The sequence below is a fragment of the Gallinula chloropus genome, assembly GCF_964237585.1.
Source record: "Gallinula chloropus genome assembly, chromosome: 20".
NCBI lineage: Eukaryota > Metazoa > Chordata > Aves > Gruiformes > Rallidae > Gallinula > Gallinula chloropus.
In genome coordinates, this window is record NC_140105.1 from 4884676 (window position 1) to 4900830 (window position 16155).

General features: G+C 57.8%; 1 protein-coding gene across 1 annotated transcript; it reads left to right on the forward strand.

The window, feature by feature from the left end:
• Window positions 1–867: 867 nt before the first annotated feature.
• On the forward strand, window positions 868–3712 carry MRPL58 (mitochondrial ribosomal protein L58). Its single transcript, XM_084273658.1, has 6 exons — window positions 868–1044; window positions 1357–1393; window positions 1576–1635; window positions 2844–2926; window positions 3040–3209; window positions 3496–3712. The coding sequence occupies exons 1-6, from the start codon at window positions 883–885 to the stop codon at window positions 3578–3580; spliced, it is 597 nt and encodes a 198-aa protein (XP_084129784.1). The 5' UTR covers window positions 868–882; the 3' UTR covers window positions 3581–3712.
• The last annotated feature ends 12443 nt before the right edge of the window (window positions 3713–16155 follow it).

Below are 16155 nucleotides of genomic sequence, written 5' to 3' on the forward strand. Positions count from 1 at the left end.
GTACACAAACACCACTGGTGTATCTTCACTTTCCCCGCTGGCCACCGCTGCTCAGCTCCAGCTCAGGCACAGGCACACTGTCCCCACCACTGCCTGCACCCCGAGGAGCTGGAGGTGACCAGCCCAGACAAGGTGCCACCACAGGGCCCCCACACTGTGCCCCCCGCAGCGTCCCCAGCCAGCCAGCTCAGCCCAGCATCTCAGCCCCAGCCTCCCCAGCACCCCCACCGCAGGGTCTCAGTGCCCACAGCCCCCCCACTCCCCCCGGTACCCACACACCCCACCCAGCACTGCACAGACACTCCCCAGATGCCCCTAGAAGCCCCCACAGAGCCTCCTCCACCCGCCAGACCTTACCACCCCCCACTCCCTCCAGACCCTATATACCCCCCGAGACCCCCTCCACTACCCCTGCTCTCCCCAGATGCCCTCAGACCCCCTCCACACCCCCCACACCCCGTTTACCTCACAGACCCCCTCTGCCTCCCCCCAGACCCCATATACCCTCCCCAGACGCCCTTCACCCGCCTGCCCACCCCCCCCCCAGACCCCCCACTCCGTCCCTCCCACGCCTCAGACCCCGTATACCTCACAGACCCCCTCTGCCTCCCCCAGACCCCATATATCCCCCAGACCTCCTCTGCCGTCCCCACGCCCCCAGACCCCATATAACCCTCCCAGACGCCCTTCACCCGCCTGCCCACCCCTCTCCAGACTCCCCACTCCGGCTCTCCCACACCCCAGACCCCTCCCACCCCATACCACCGACCCCCGATGTGTGTGTCGTCCCCCCCCCGCCCCGCCGGCCCCGCCCCGGAACGGATCGCGCTGCCGCCGTTTCCGTGGGGACGCGGCGGCGGAAGCGCGTCCGCGGGAGCCAAGATGGCGGCGCACACGCTGCGGGGCCTATGGGTGCCGCGGCTGAAGCCGCTCGCCGCCCGCTTCTCGGACTGGACCGGCACCGGCACCGAGTACCGCAGCGCCTATAGCCTGGACAAGCTCTACCCGCCGCGGCAGGACGGCGGCGTCGCGGGCAGCGCCCCGGTACACGGGGCGGCGGCGGGTGGGGGGGAGGGAAGACTAGAGAGGGGCGGGGCTTAGGGGCTGCGTGACGTGTGTGGGTGGGCGGGGCTTAGCGCGACGAGCGAATGGGCGGTGGGCGTGGCTAAGAAGAAGGGGCGGGGCTTCGGTGTGGGGCGGGGCCTATGTGAGTGGGCGGGGTCTCTGAGTGGGCGTGGCCTGGCGGCTCCGGGCCGGGGCGGCGGCCCCGGGGGTGGGGGGCCGGGCGGGGGTGACCCAGCCTCTCCCCCCCCCCCTCCCGGCACCTAACGCGGGCTCCCCCGCCGTGTTTTCTAGGAGGAGACTAAGCCGGGCGCCCTGGACATCCCGCTGGGTGAGTGTCCCCCCCAGAACAGCCCTGGGGGGGGTCTCCGGGCTGGGGAGGGGTCTCCGTGCCATGACTAAACCCCGAGCGAAAGCTCCAGCGGGCCGCAGGCTCCCCGCAGCCCGGCTCAGCCCCGCCCCGCAGCCGAGCGCGGGGGTCACTCCCCCCTCTTCTCTCCTCTTCTCTTGCAGATCGCCTGACCGTGTCCTACAGCCGGAGCAGCGGCCCCGGGGGGCAGCGCGTTAATAAAGGTGAGGGGCGGCCCGGGAAGGGAGAACCCGCCTCTCGCTGAGTTGTTTCTCTGTATTTTGGCCAGCAGGGACAGGGAGGGGATTGTCCCTCTCTGCTCTGCCCTCGGGAGGCCCCAGCTGGAGTCCTGTGTCCAGAGCTGGGGCCACAATACAAGGAAGATGTGGGGCTGTTGGAGAGGGGTCAGAGGAGACAGAGAGATGCTCAGAGGGCTGGAGCAGCTCCCCTATGGAGAGAGGCTGAGGGAGCTGGGCTGGTTCAGCCTGGAGAAGAGAAGGCTGTGGGGGGACCTCATTGCAGCCTCCAGTCCCTGAAGGGAGCAGAGAAACAGGAGGGGAATCGACTTTTTAAGAGGGCAGACAACGGCAGGACAAGGGGGAAGGAGTGAAGCTAAAGGAAGGAAGGGTTAGATTAGATATTAGGGGGAAGTTCTTTACAGAGAGAGTGGTGAGGGGCTGGAACAGGCTGCCCAGAGAGGGGGTGGGTGCCCCATCCCTGGGGGTGTTCAAGGCCAGGTTGGATGGGGCCCTGGGCAACCTTGTGTAGCTCCAGGCCTGGAGGTTGGTGGCACTGCCTGTGGCAGGGGGGTTGGAACTGTATGACCCTTGGGGTCCCTTCCAACCCAGACCAGTCTGAGATTCATTCTATGATTTTGTGGCACAACATCTGGAGCCTGAAGTTAAGAAGCATCTTTGTGCTGCCCACTGCCACCTGCTCATAGCATTACCCTGCGTTTGGACAGAGCTCCTGAGCCTTGGCCAGTGGTCCCATCCCTGCTTCCCCTAGAAACACTCTTCCTGGGGTTGTTGGTGCTACACGTGTCACACAAAACACCACTTGTGTGTAGCCTGTTTGCAGTGATCCAAGCAGCCATCTGGGTTCTGGACCCTCCCAGGGGGATAAATTCTCAGTTTAATTCAAATAAACTAAAAGTAGCTCCTGTTCTGCCATTAAAAATAAGGTAGGTAGTGACTGGCAGGAGCAATAAATCCTGTAGCATCTACAAAGGCAAATACCCAGGCAAACTCTGAGTTGGAGAGTTCATCTTGTAGAGTGGCACTTAAAAAGGGCAAAGAAAACCCCCTGTGATCAGGAAATTAGTACAGGGATCATCCTGTGTTCAAAGCCAGCAGCAAAGAGGCTGAATTACCTCACAAAGCTCAGGCAGATGAGCCATTCCACTGAGAAAAGATCCTGATTCTCCTTCCAGTGAATACCAAGGCAGAAGTTCGGTTCCACCTGGCGTCAGCAGACTGGATCCCAGAAGCTACCAGGCAAAAAATGGCATTGATGGTAACTACCCTTCCCCTTCCAGCCACTACCCCCTCCCCTCCAGGTGTACATGTCCAGAACACAACAAGCCTAACGAGGTTTCAACAATCACATCCCATTTTCCCCTCCTTCAGCAGAGGAATAGGATTAACCGAGCTGGTGAGCTGATTGTGGACTCTGAAGAGAGTCGCTACCAAATGAGGAACCTGGCCATTTGTTTGGAAAAAATCAGAACCATGGTCACAGAAGCGACTGAGAAGCCCAAGGTGGTGTCTAAGGAGACTGCACAGAAACTCATAGAGAGGTATTTTCAGTGAAATGGCCCTTATTGGAGGTGGATTCAGCTGAGCATGTTCTGTGGTCGTTTAAAGAGGCTGCAAACTGAATCTTTGTCACAATGATTTGGATTTCTTTTGGGAAAATAATCACTCATCCATTAGAGCTTGCCTGCTTTCCTGGGTGGCATCCCAAGAACAGGGATGGTTTCTTGTCCCTGTGGACATTTGCTCATTGAATCTGCATTATAAGTGCTGGAAGGAGTGGTTAAATGTTTTCTTTGTACACTAAAGGATCTTTCTGGGTTGTTTTAGGGTGGAAAAAGCCAACCGTGAGCGACTACGACAGAAGAAGCTACACTCAGCTATAAAACAGAGCAGGAGGGCAGACTTGGACTGAGAACTGCAGAGGTTCAAGGCCTTGGATACTGTCTCAGTAAAGACCCAGCCTTGGCAGCTGCAGGTGATGCTGACACAAGGGCTGTGGTGAATAAAAGCAGTCTGAAAGTGTAAATAAAAGTATTTAATATGGCCTGTTGAATCTCTTTGTGGTACACTGGGATAGAGTCATAGAATGTGTGAGGATGGAAGGGACCTTTAGAGGTCATCTAATCACACCCCTGCAGTGAGCTGGGACATCTTCACTACATCAGGGGTCTCAGAGCCCCATCCAGCCAGACCTTGAATGTCTCCAGGGATGGGGCCTCCACCACTTCTCTGGGCAACCTGATTCACCACCCTCCTATTGAAGATTTTTTTCCTAATATCCAATCTAACATTGCCCATTGAGTTTAAAACCATCACCCCTTGTCCTATTGCTCCACACCCTCATGAGCAGTTCTTCCCCACAGGTACTGGCAGGCTGCTGCTATAAGGTCCCCCTGGAGCCGTCTCTTCTGCAGGCTGAACCCCAACTCCCTCAGCCTGTCCTTACAGCAGAGCTGCTCCAGCTCTTGGATCCTGTTTGTGGCCTCCTCTGGACATGCTCCAGCAGGTCCCTGTCCTTGTGCTGAGGGCTCCAGAGCTGGACACAGCACTGCAGGTGAGGTCTCCCCAGAGCAGAGCAGAGGGACAGAATCCCCTCTCTCCATCTGCTTGAACCACTTTGTAGAAAAACTGTGTTTGAAATGAAAAATTCAGATTTTTCTCAGCTACTTCTAATCCTGTGTCCCTTTTCCAGCCCCCTCTGAGCTGAGCACAAGAGGCCACAGGTTTATGGGGCAAGAAAGGGCAGAGTAAAGCAGCCTTACCTATGTATCTAAGCAGCAAACTGAGCAGGCACTGTTTCCAGCACTTCCCTTCCAGTTTAGTTGTGGTTTTTCCCCTAACCACCCAAAGTGGGTGTTATTTTCTTAGGGGAACATAAAGCCTTGCCAGGGATTTGGCAGGGTGTGGTTGCTGTGATAGCACTGGAAGAGAAACCACCTTGTAAGCAGGCACAGGAGGCTTCTGGCCCTTGAGACAGACCACCAGAAGACCTCAACCAGCAGTGTGCCCAGGTGGCCAAGAGAAGGCCAACAGCATCCTGGCCTGTGTCAGGAGCAGCGTGACCACAGGAGCAGAGCAGGGGTTGTTCCATTGTGCTCAGCTCTGGTGAGGCTGCACCTCCAGTGCTGGGTCCAGTTCTGGGCCCCTCACTACAGGGAGGATGCTGAGATGCTGGAGCACATGCAGAGAAGGGCAACAAAGCTGGGGAAGGGTCTGGAGCACAAAACCCATGAGGAGCTGCTGAGGGAAGTGGGGCTTCTTAGTCTTAAGGAGAGGAGGCTGAGGGGAGACCTTATGGGTCTCTACAGCTCCCGGCAAAGGGAGTGCAGACAGGAGGGGGCTGGGCTCTTCTGTCAGGTAACAAGTGATGGGAGGATTTGAAATGGTTTCAGATTGCTCCAGGGGAGGTTTAAGTCAGGAAGAATTCCTGTTCTGAAGGGCTGTCAGGCTTGGGACAGGCTGCCCAGGGATGGGGTGGGGTCACCGTCCCTGCGGGGATTGAAAAGGCCTGTGGATGTTGTGCCTGAGGACAGGGTAGGGTTGGGCTGTGGTTGGACTCCATGATCTGAAGGGTCTCTTCCAACCCAAGTGATTCCATGATCCAATCCAGGGCCCACTGGCTTCCAGAGCCCCCCTCAGCAGACCCTGATACACAGAACAATGTGGGTGCCGCCACCACCCGACAGGTTCACCCGGGGAGTGGGGGTCTGAAAGACCCCCAAACAGCACTGGTTTTGGTCTGTTTGTGGGGCCCCAGTGGCCTAATGGATAAGGCACTGGCCTTCTAAGTCAGGGATTGTGGGTTCGAGTCCCACCTGGGGTGAGGGGAGGCAGCTGTTTTAGGCCAGGACCAGGTAAAGGGGGAAATGCTCAGCAATGGGTGACTGCCACAGTCAGTGCCTTGGGCCCCTTTGGGCCTTTGAGTTCCACCATTCAGCAGCTACAGTCCCTCTGCCTCCCCAAAACAGACCCACCTGGGGGTGCCTCTCAAGCAGAGCAGAGATGATGTTTCTCCTGCCTAAAGCTTTTCTGCAGGGGAGGGGGTGGCTGCCAGCTCCCCCTCCTGCAGCTCCTTGCTGTCTCCTGGTACACACAACCCAGGGTGGTGTCACTGCTGCAGGTTTCCAACATTCCAAGTCACAGAATCACAAGGTTGGAAGAGACCCTTAACATCGAGTCCAACCATTCCCATCCTAAGCTAAACCAGATCCCTGAGCACCTCATCAACCCTTTTTTAAACACACCCAGGGATGGTGACTCAGTCCCTCCCTGGGCAGCCTGTTCCAGGCCCTGACAACTCTTTTAGTGAAGAGCTTTTCCCTCCCATCTGCTCTGACCCTGCCCTGGGGCAGCTTGAGCCCATTGCCCCTTGTCCCATCTCCTGTCCCCTGGCTGAAGAGGCCATCGCCCACCTCTCTGCACCCTCCTGGCAGGCAGTTGTAGGTGGTGAGAAGGTCTCCCCTCAGCCTCCTCTTCTCCAGGCTGAACACCCCCAGCTCCCTCAGCTGCTCCTCAGAGGATTTGCCCTCCAGCCCCTTCCCCAGCCTGGTTCCCTTCTCTGCACTCGCTCCAGGACCTCAATGTCCTTCTGATGGTGAGGAGCCCAGAACTGGACCCAGCACTTGAGGTGCAGCCTCCCCAGTGCCCGGTACAGGGGCACAATCCCCTCCCCAGACTTACTGGCCACACTATTTCTGACACAAGCCAGGATGCCCTTGCTCTTCCTGGCCCCTGGGCACACTGCTGGCTCATGTTCAGCCAGCAGTCACCCAACACCCCCAGGTCCTTCTCTTCCTGCCAGTCTCCCCCAGCCTGTAGCGCTGCAGGGGGTTGTTCTGTCCCACGTGCAGCACTTAAACCTCATCCCACTGGTCTCAGCCCACGGGTCCAGTGTGCTCAGGTGCCTCAGGCAGACCAACACTTCCTCCCAGCTCAGTGTCATCTGCCAGCTGACTGAGGGAACATTCAACCCCTTCATCGAGGTCACTGATAAAGATGTTGAACAAAACTGGAGCCAGGATTGAGCCCTGGGGCAACTCATCACACCTCAGCCAAAACCTCGCTGCTACAGCTCTCCAGCAGCTGAGGATTTTACAGCATGTCAGCGGCCCCCTGGATTTTACAGGGAGCTTGAGGAAGCCCCTGGAGCCCCCCGGAGCCAGTGGCAGCCCCCTGGGAGTGTAAAACACACCGACCCTCAGCGCTGGTTCCCACAGCGGGACATTCCGCCCTTGTCCGCGCCGGGGCAGCAGCGCCCGGGGGTGCCTCGGTGAAAGGAAGGAACCCCCCCCCAAACCCAGCACCCCACGTGGATGCCCGGAAGAGAAAAGAAGTCACCCCAGATGGGACTCGAACCCACAATCCCTGGCTTAGGAGGCCAGTGCCTTATCCATTAGGCCACTGGGGCTGCATAGACACCCTGTTTTTGTGCTGTAACTTAACTCTGTGATGGCCGGAGGGGAGCGCGGTTGCGGTGAAGTCTGGGGGTCCTACACGGCCCATGGGAGACCCTCCCCCAAGACTGCCCGCCCCCCAGTCCCGCTCCCCGCTAACACACGCGGCTCGAATCTCCTCCCCCTTCACCCCGTAAACCCGCCCGGCGCAGCCCCAGCAATGGGGAGGGGTGTGTGGGGGGGGTGTTAGGGGCGGCGAGGGGTGCGCTGGAGCCCCTCCCGAAGGTCCCAGCTCCACCCGCACGGCTTCACCCCGCTCTCCCGCGGCGAGAAGTACCGGTACCCGCCGCCGGTTCCCCGTGTAACGACACCGGAGCTCCGGACAAAGCAGCGGGGGGAGTGTGGGGCGGCCGCGGGGCAGAGGAGGGGGGGGGCGCGGCTCTCGCGCAGCCCCAGTGGCCTAATGGACAAGGCACTGGCCTCCTAAGCCAGGGACTGTGGGTTCGAGTCCCACCTGGGGTGCAGCCCCTTGTTTTTCCCCACCCGAGTCCTTAGAACAAGGCCCGGCGAGGGTACCACCCCCCGTGTCCCGCCGTACCTCACCGAGCACTCCTCGCAGGGATGGGAAGCTCCACCCTGGCCCGCCCCAGCCCTTTTATTTCCTCCCCGGGAACGGGCTCCAGCTGGGGGGCTCAGCCGCCGCCCCCCTGCCCGGGCTTCGGTTCGCCCCCGGACAGGGGATGCCTGGGGACTTGCAGGGCAGATCCCACCCTAAAGCTGCCCCAAGCAGTTCTTCCTTCCAGCTTTGCCCCAGTGATAGCCCTGGGGGTGCTCTCACCCCGCGGGGGATCAGATCACCAGATACACACGCACCCCCGCGGGACTGGGCAGCAAATTAAACGACTGGAGGAGCCCCCGGGGCTCTAAAACAACCACGAAGGGACTCGAACCCTCAATCTTCTGATCCGAAGTCAGACGCCTTATCCATTAGGCCACGTGGTCCCCCATAACTCTGCCTCAGGCACAGTGACACACGGCGGGGTGGGGGTGGGGTGGGATGAGGGGGTGGTACAGGGTGCCCCACCACCCTTTGTGCATTCCTTGCACTGGGATTGGAGCCGTTCCACCCGGGCCAGCACTGGTGATGGGTGATGGTCCTCCCCATGCGACCCCCTGTGCCAGGACATCATTGTAGATGCCCCCCCCCGCCTCAGTTTACCCCATAGGTTCTGCTGGGGACTGTGCCATGCAGGAATCCTGCCAACTGCAGCAGCAACACACCCCTCCTGCCAGCAGCTCCAGTGAAACCACGCTGCTGAGCATGCCAGAAAACAAAGGCAGCACCCCAAAATGCAAGGGGCAGGCACTGTTCAGGACACACCCCCAAAGCACCCCCGACACAGGGCAGCTGCAGTCACACCCCCCACCCCACAGCTTCCCAGGCCTTCCCCCCACAGCCCCATGGAAAGGCAGAGCCAAATCCTCACATCCAGGCAAGGCTGTGCATGAGCCTTCAGAGGGAGGGAGGAAGGGACAGGCTGTCTGGCTGCCAGGGTTGGGCACTGCTGGTGAAAGAAGAAGGATGGGGACAGTTGGGTCCCCAGAGACAACTCGTCCTTTCCCACAGCAGCATTCAGCGTGGTGGTTGGTGTCAGTGAGCCTCCGGTGACAGGCACCCGCTGGAGCAGAGCACAGCTACAGCATACGGGTGTGACACAGGGAGAAACACCACAGGCCTCGCTAAGCTCCTCTTCAATACCAGTAACCCCCTTCCAACCACAGCCCTGAAGCTGGTCTCCCAAAGAGGGGGAAGTCAACGGGTCCCAGGTAAAACCAGCCTGGAGCAGGCCGGGCTGGCTGAGCAGCACCAGGGGCTGCCAGCACCAGGCCCCTCACCACATGTGCTGCTTTCCAGGCAGCAGAGTCATCTCCTCCCACACCTAACCGAGAAAAATGACTTAGAAACTTCACTTCAGGCCTGGCTGGAGTGATATCACTCTGACCACAGCTGCTTTTAAAGCCATTAACTGTGTGGGAAAAGACCCTCCCAGAAGCTGTTTTAATGCACCAAACATGAGAGGGCATTATCCCAAAGGCACTTAGGTGGAGGACTCTGGTCCCAGGGCGGCCCAGGCAAATTACAGGACCCCCAACCACCAGCCCCTCGTGGAGATGTGGTTTTGGGTGGAGGAGTATCACTTCCTTCCCATCAGAGCTTGTCCTGCTCCGAGAAGAGGTTCGTGTGACACCTGCAAAGTAGCCATCCCCCAGCATCAGCCAGCTTTTCGTTGGGGAGCAGCCACAGCTGATGATACAGAGAGCACTGGAGAAGGGGGGGAGGCATAAAAATGCAGCCAAAATTCCCTGCTTGATCCTGACACAACACAGCCCCGGCTCTGCCCAGGCAAGGCCTAAGAACCAGCTTCAACCGCTCTGCCTTTGCTCCAAAGCCTGGCATGGTTTGTCCCTGCCCCTCATTGCTTCCCTTACTTGTGAGGTCCAAACTGGGATCACTGGCCAGGACTGAGAATCACAGAATCACAAGGTTGGAAAGACCTTTAAGATCATCAAGTCCAACCATTCCCATCCTAAACTAAAACAGATCCCTCAGTACCTCATCTACCCTTTTTTAAACACACCCAGAGATGGTGACTCAGCCCCTCCCTGGGCAGCCTGTTCCAGCCCTGACAACTCTTTCAGGGAAGAACTTTTCCCTCCCATCTGCTCTGACCCTGCCCTGGGGCAGCTTGAGCCCATTGCCCCTTGTCCCATCTCCTGTCCCCTGGCTGCAGAGACCATCACCCACCTCTCTACACCCTCCTGGCAGGTCAGTGTAGGTGGTGAGGTCTCCCCTCAGCCTCCTCTCCTCCAGGCTGAACACCCCCAGCTCCCTCAGCTGCTCCTCAGAGGATTTGCCCTCCAGCCCCTTCCCCAGCCTGGTTCCCTTCTCTGGACTTGCTCCAGGACCTCAATGTCCTTCTGATGGTGAGGAGCCCATTGAACCACATTGAACCCAGACTGTTGTGTCTGGGCCAGCCCATGTGCAGCAGCCCATGGACAATGTGCAATGCTGGATCTGCTGTGGGGCCATCGCCACCCCGAAACACACATCGTGGACCACCCTGACCTCCCTCTTCAGGCTCCCGCTCTGTCTCCAGCAGGCGCTTTAAAAAAAGGGGAGGGGGGGGAAGGCTCACCCCAGATGGGACTCGAACCCACAATCCCTGGCTTAGGAGGCCAGTGCCTTATCCATTAGGCCACTGGGGCTGCGCAGGGCGCGCGCCCCGGCCCGCGGGAACGACCCCGACCCGGCGGCGGGAGCTCGTGCCACGCGCGCAACGGCCGCGCGCGGCTCCCGAGGGCGGGGGGGGGGGGGGGGGGAGCGGAGCTGGGGCGGGCGCTGGGCCGGGGGAGGACGCGGGGCCAGGGCCGGGGATGCTCTTCCCGCTCGCCCCAAGGGGAAGAGGCGCGGAGGGAGACGTGGGAAAAGCCGATGGGGTGTGTGGGGGGCTTAAAAGCAGGAGAGGGGGGGTAAAAAAAGGGCCGACCACGAAGGGACTCGAACCCTCAATCTTCTGATCCGAAGTCAGACGCCTTATCCATTAGGCCACGCGGTCACTCGTGCTGCAGCCCCCCCAAGCGGTGCCCCCAAGCCCCAGCATCACCCCCCCCCAGCCCCAGCATCACCGGAGCCCCCGGGACACCGGCGCCGGGTGCTGTGGGCCCGGCGGAGCGCCGGAAGCTGCGGCCGGGGGAAGGAGCATCTATGGCCTCAGCCAGCCCGCAGGGACATCAGGGGTGGGACCTGCGGGCTGCCTCTGCTGCCCGGGAGCCGGGGCACAGCCCTGCAGTAGCGCCTGGGTGCTTTGCTGGGGAGAAGCAGCCGGGTGCTGCTCGGTACAGGCTCTCACCGAGCACCCAGGACACCCCATCGCCTCACCCAGCCTTGCAAAGAGAGCAGCCTCTCCTCTGCCTGCCCAGCACCCCCCGCATGGCACAAGCACTAATTCCTCTTCCATTTCATTGGGGTTGCAGCACTCTCAGCCCTGTAAAGGAGACAAGATCTGTTTCTGAATGGCTCTGGCTCCTGGCCTTTTCTCTGTGGAGATGAGCCTTTTCTTTTCCTCTCCCTCAAATTATTGGATTTTTTTTTTTAAATGACCTTATTTTTCCTTTACCACAACTAAAAGCTGCTCCCAAGAGCCAGCTGAGTCCATCAACCCATTAGCAAATTCTTCCTAGCGATGCAAATGAATACATAAAAAGTCTAGCTTCTGTTTACAAGACAGCCATATCTCATTAATAAAGATCAAATCAACTTCTACACAACAAATGACGTGTCCTGGAACCGCTCATAAGACTCAGGGTACCATTTGCCTGCTGATTTGGAAGCAGGAGAGGATGCAGCGCGCTTTTATAGCTCTCCTCGCCTTTTCTCTTGGGACAGGTAAGTGCAAAAGGCATGGAAAAGCTTTGAGGAATTCTGTTCTTATCTGTGTGAGGAGGGATTCACCTCTGTAGTGATGATTTGCATGCCCACAGCTCTCTCCCCTCTCCTCTCCTGGCACACCTTGCTGTCCCCCAGGTTGAGATCCTGATCCTGTTCTGACTCAGGTGGGGTTTCCTTCCCTAGCGTGCACCTACTACGATGTGGTTGAGCACCTCAACGTCTCCTCCCACAGCAAGCTGCACACCCACATCCTGCCCAAGACCAACATGACGCAGCCCCTGGAAGTGAAGATGGATTTCATGCTGGTGGCTATTCTCTCTGTGGTAAGGCTGAGCCCCTCTAACAGAAACTGGGCAGTGCTGGGGGGGGTCTGAGGCTTCTGCCAGGCAAGGCTGGGCCAGCAAAGCCATGGGGAGGGAATCAGCCCTTTCCACCTCTTTGGCACTCAGCTGTTTGGAAGTGGTTTTGGCAGATCTGGAGTATTTTCTCCCCGCCAGTTCCAGGAGGAAGCTCAGAGGCAGCTTTGGACAAGCAGCCTGATTTAGCCCCACCCTAAACCCAATGCCTGAGCTGAGCCAGGCACTGGCATGTGAACATCAGCAGTGATATTTATTCTCCCCAGACAGGTTGTGTGCTCCCATCTGCAGCTGTAGGACCGAGATCCTTGAGCTGTCCTCCTGAGCTGAGCTTCTGCACCCTGTGCTGCCCGCTGGGCTCTGCATTGGCTGTACCTCAGAGTATCAGATAAACACCTTCCCTTCTGTTTCTCCAGGTTGAAAAACTCCAAACAGTCACTTTCTACTTCTTGTTGAACCTGGTAGGTCCCTTGTGAGCATTTCTCTCCTGTGATGCCCAGCAGGATGGCTGGTGCTGAGCATGATGCTCATTCCTCTCCCACACCTTCTCTCCCAGGAGTGGAATAACACCCTTGCCACCTGGGACCCACAGGATTTCTGTAACATCTCCAAAATCTGCCTGCCTGCAGAGACATATTGGTCTCCCCCCATCTTCATTCCAGAGCAGTAGGTTCCCCTTTCATTTCCATCCTCTGGCTGTGAGAAACACGACGGGTGCAGGTGGTGGTGGTGGTGTGGGAAGAGGGAAACACTCCTGTAGTTAAAGTCATTCCTGTGGGCAAGAACCTTGTCCTTTGGATTAATGGCACCTGCAGGTGGTACAAAGCACTTTGTGGCTCTCTAATAGTGATATGGCTCTAGAAATGAGGGCTGGAGCTGAGGAAGGAGCAGAGACCAGCCATGTCTCTGAATGAAGCCCCCCTGGGGTGGGTTGCTGTGAGGCAGAGGAGTGAGCACTGGGTCTGACAGGGCTGGGCACCACTGCTGGCTCTGCAGCTGGGGGGGAAGGAGGGGGAGGCAGCTCCACAGAGCCAGCAGAGACCCCTGCCCCAGTGGGGAGCAGGGGAGAGAGGAAGGAGTTTCCTCAGGAGGTGCAGAGCTACTACCCACCTTGGTCCAGCAGCTTCTTCAAGCCCCAGGCTTCCTCTCCTCACTGCTACCTCCTCTCTGTGTGTGATGGCACAGAGCCCCCCTAAAAGGCTGCTGTATCCCAGGCTTTTGTGGGAACATCACAGCACCTCAGAGCTGGGTCACTCTCTGTGTTTGCCTCCCCCAGAGTGGACAGACACGACTCCAGCATGGATTATACAACCATCATGCACAACGGCAGCTTCAACTTCACCCAGCCCTTCCAGGTCACCGTAACCTGCAGCTTGATGATCCTCAAGTTTCCCTTTGACACCCAGACCTGCAGCCTGACCTTAGCTTCGTTCCTCTACCCAGGTACAGCAGCAAGCTGAGCTCTGCCTCGGGAGGAGGAAGGGATCAGACAGACCCTGGCTCACTCCTGGGTTCCCTCAGCAGCAGCACACGCTCACACTGGGTTGTGAGGGCTGAGGACATGGAACACCACAGAAAATGGGCTAAACCAGTCATTCTGCTTAGGCATGTTTCCCAGCAGCACCCCTGGAAGCATCTGGGTGTTCTGTGGCCTGTCATCCCTCTAATCCAACCCCCCCCCCCCCCCCCCCCCACACAACTGATGTCTGCAAACCAGGGGACTGCCAGGCTTCCTGCAGCAGGGCTCCTTGGTCACACAGGGGTTTGCAGGACTTTAAGCACACTGAAAGCCATGGCAACAAGGGGAACTAAAGGACAGGGTCAGGGATCCAAACCACAGTCAGAGTTCACCCCAACAGGAAGGGTGAAAAATAAGCAGAGGTGACACAAACCCATCCAGTTCCCAGACACCAAGGACAGCTGTCCTAACTGACCTGGGATTCCCCCTCTGATCCACATTCCCAGAGGTCCAGCCAAGTCTCTTCACTGCAGTCCAAGAGGGCTGGGCTAAGGAACCCCAGCAGTGTGAGAAACGCTGCCTTTCCCCATCTCCACACACCCTTGGTTGGGAGGGAAGAGAGGAAATAAGTGACCTCTAAGAAATACCTGAATTCTGCTCCTTCTCTCCTCCCCTCCCTCCTGCTCAAGCAGTAACAGACCTGGTCATGAAGACGAGACGACGAGCGGCTGAGATGATGGCAGAAAGTCAGAGTTACTTCCTAACTGATGGAGAATGGAAGTTCACCAACCTGAGTGTCCTTGAACATGTAGAAAAGACAGATGAGGGAGACTTTTCTCTGGTCACCTTCATGGTATGGCAATGCCTTTGTATTGCACTGCACTGATTTTTCATCCAAAAGAGGGGAAAAAGGACAAAAGAAGGGAATTTTCTACACTAGGGAACAAGTGCTCACCCAAGACTGTACGTTGTCTCCTGCTCACCTCAACTTTGACCCTTTTTTTTTTCAACAGATTTCCATGGAGAGACGACCCACTCTGTATATCCTGAACCTGATCGTGCCAGCGTGTGCCCTGTACCTGCTGGACATGGCAGTGCTCTTCGGGCCCAGCTCCCTGGAGGAGAAGATCAATTTCCAGATCGCCATCATCCTTGGCAGCTCCATGTTGGCCGTGATTCTCAACAACATCCTTCCCACCTCCTCCAACAGACCGCCCATGATAGGTACCCACCTTCACTGAATAAATCCTGGCTGGTTTTAACAGGGCCACCAACCCTCAGGGAGATCTTTGGGTGTCCATGTGGACACCAAAGTGATCGGTGAAGCTTCACCAGCTTGTTGGACTCTTTTGAGTCCCACACAGGCAGATGCAGACAGGATTTCATTGAGGGCAAGGATTACCAAAGGCTTTCTTTGTGTTTGTGTTGTGGTCAGTGTTGTTCTTCTTAGGCACCTTCCTCCTGATGATCATGGCTGTGTTAGAGACCTTCTTCCTCTTGCACCAGCAGCACAAAGCCCTGCGCTTAGAGAAGGTTCTCAGAAGCTTCCAGCAAGGTAAAACAACCCATAATGACCCCTTAAACGAGTAGGTGGGGTTACCTGCACCTTGCCACAGGTTGTGCTGAGCAAGGATGGGTTTCCTCATGGCCAACAGCACCCTGCAGAGTGTCAGTGGGGCCCACACCCCCCAACCCCTGCACACCCCGTACTGACCCTCACCCCCCAACCCCTGCACACCCCATACTGACCCTCACCCCCCAACCCCTCCACACCCCATACTGACCCTCACCCCCAACCCCTGCACACCCCATACTGACCCTCACACCCCAACACCTCCACACCCCTACTGACCCTCACCCCCCAACCCCTCCACACCTTGTACTGACCCTCACCCCCCAACCCCTCCACACCCCTACTGACCCTCACTCCCCAACCCCTCCACACCCCATACTGACCCTCACCCCCCCCATACTGACCCTCACCCCCCAACCCCTCCACACCCCATACTGACCCTCACCCCCCAACCCCTCCACACCCCATACTGACCCCCTCTCTTCGCAGACGTGAGCGGCCGGAGCGGGGCAGCCCTGGGCAGGGCAGATGCCCAGCTGCTGGACCTTCCCAAGGCAGCCCAGGAGAAAGGGCAGCCAGCCAAACCCCGCTGGCAATCGCAGGAGCAGGACCTATTTCTGCCAGTGCTGGAGAAGGTGCTTCTCTACAGCCACTTCTTCCTGTCCCTGATGTTTTTTGCTATGGTTTCTATAAAATGGAGCAGCTAGAGACCTGCTCCCCAGCGCTCACTCGGTCTCCCCCCTCACCTGCTGCTTTTAACCCCCCACTGCTGTGTTTTTCCTTCTGCTCAATCCAGAGAGTTGCAGTTGTTTCAGTTGCCTGAAGTTAAAGAATCAAGGCCAGGTTGGATGGGGCCCTGGGCACCCTTGTGTAGCTCCAGGCCTGGAGGTTGGTGTCCCTGCCTGTGGCGGGGGGGGTTGGAGCTCTGTGATCCTTGGGGTCCCTTCCAACCCAGACCAGTCTGTGATTCTATAATTCTATGAAACAAAACCACAGGGCAGGAGATCTGCATACTCTAGTTCAGTGGAACAACGTATGTTCTTGAGGTATTCTGTGGGTCAGCAAGGAATGGGAATAAAATGCTTGGGAACCTCCATTCTGTCTGTAATTTCTCACTACTACAGGCACAACCAAGAGAAAAAGAGGGTAACACCCTGCCCTAAGGGGGATGTTTCTGCTTTGGGAAAAGGTGTTGAAGAATTGCACCTCAGGTGATTAAATAAACCATGCAATCCCAAGTGTCTGTGCTGCTGTTT

Bases quoted from the DNA above. Each gene is read 5' to 3' on its own strand.
- MRPL58 (XM_084273658.1), top strand. From the start codon at position 883: ATGGCGGCGCACACGCTGCGGGGCCTATGGGTGCCGCGGCTGAAGCCG. The intron at 1,045-1,356 runs GTACACGGGGCG...CGTGTTTTCTAG, and splicing joins GCGTCGCGGGCAGCGCCCCG to GAGGAGACTAAGCCGGGCGC. The intron at 2,927-3,039 runs GTAACTACCCTT...CCCCTCCTTCAG, and splicing joins GGCAAAAAATGGCATTGATG to CAGAGGAATAGGATTAACCG.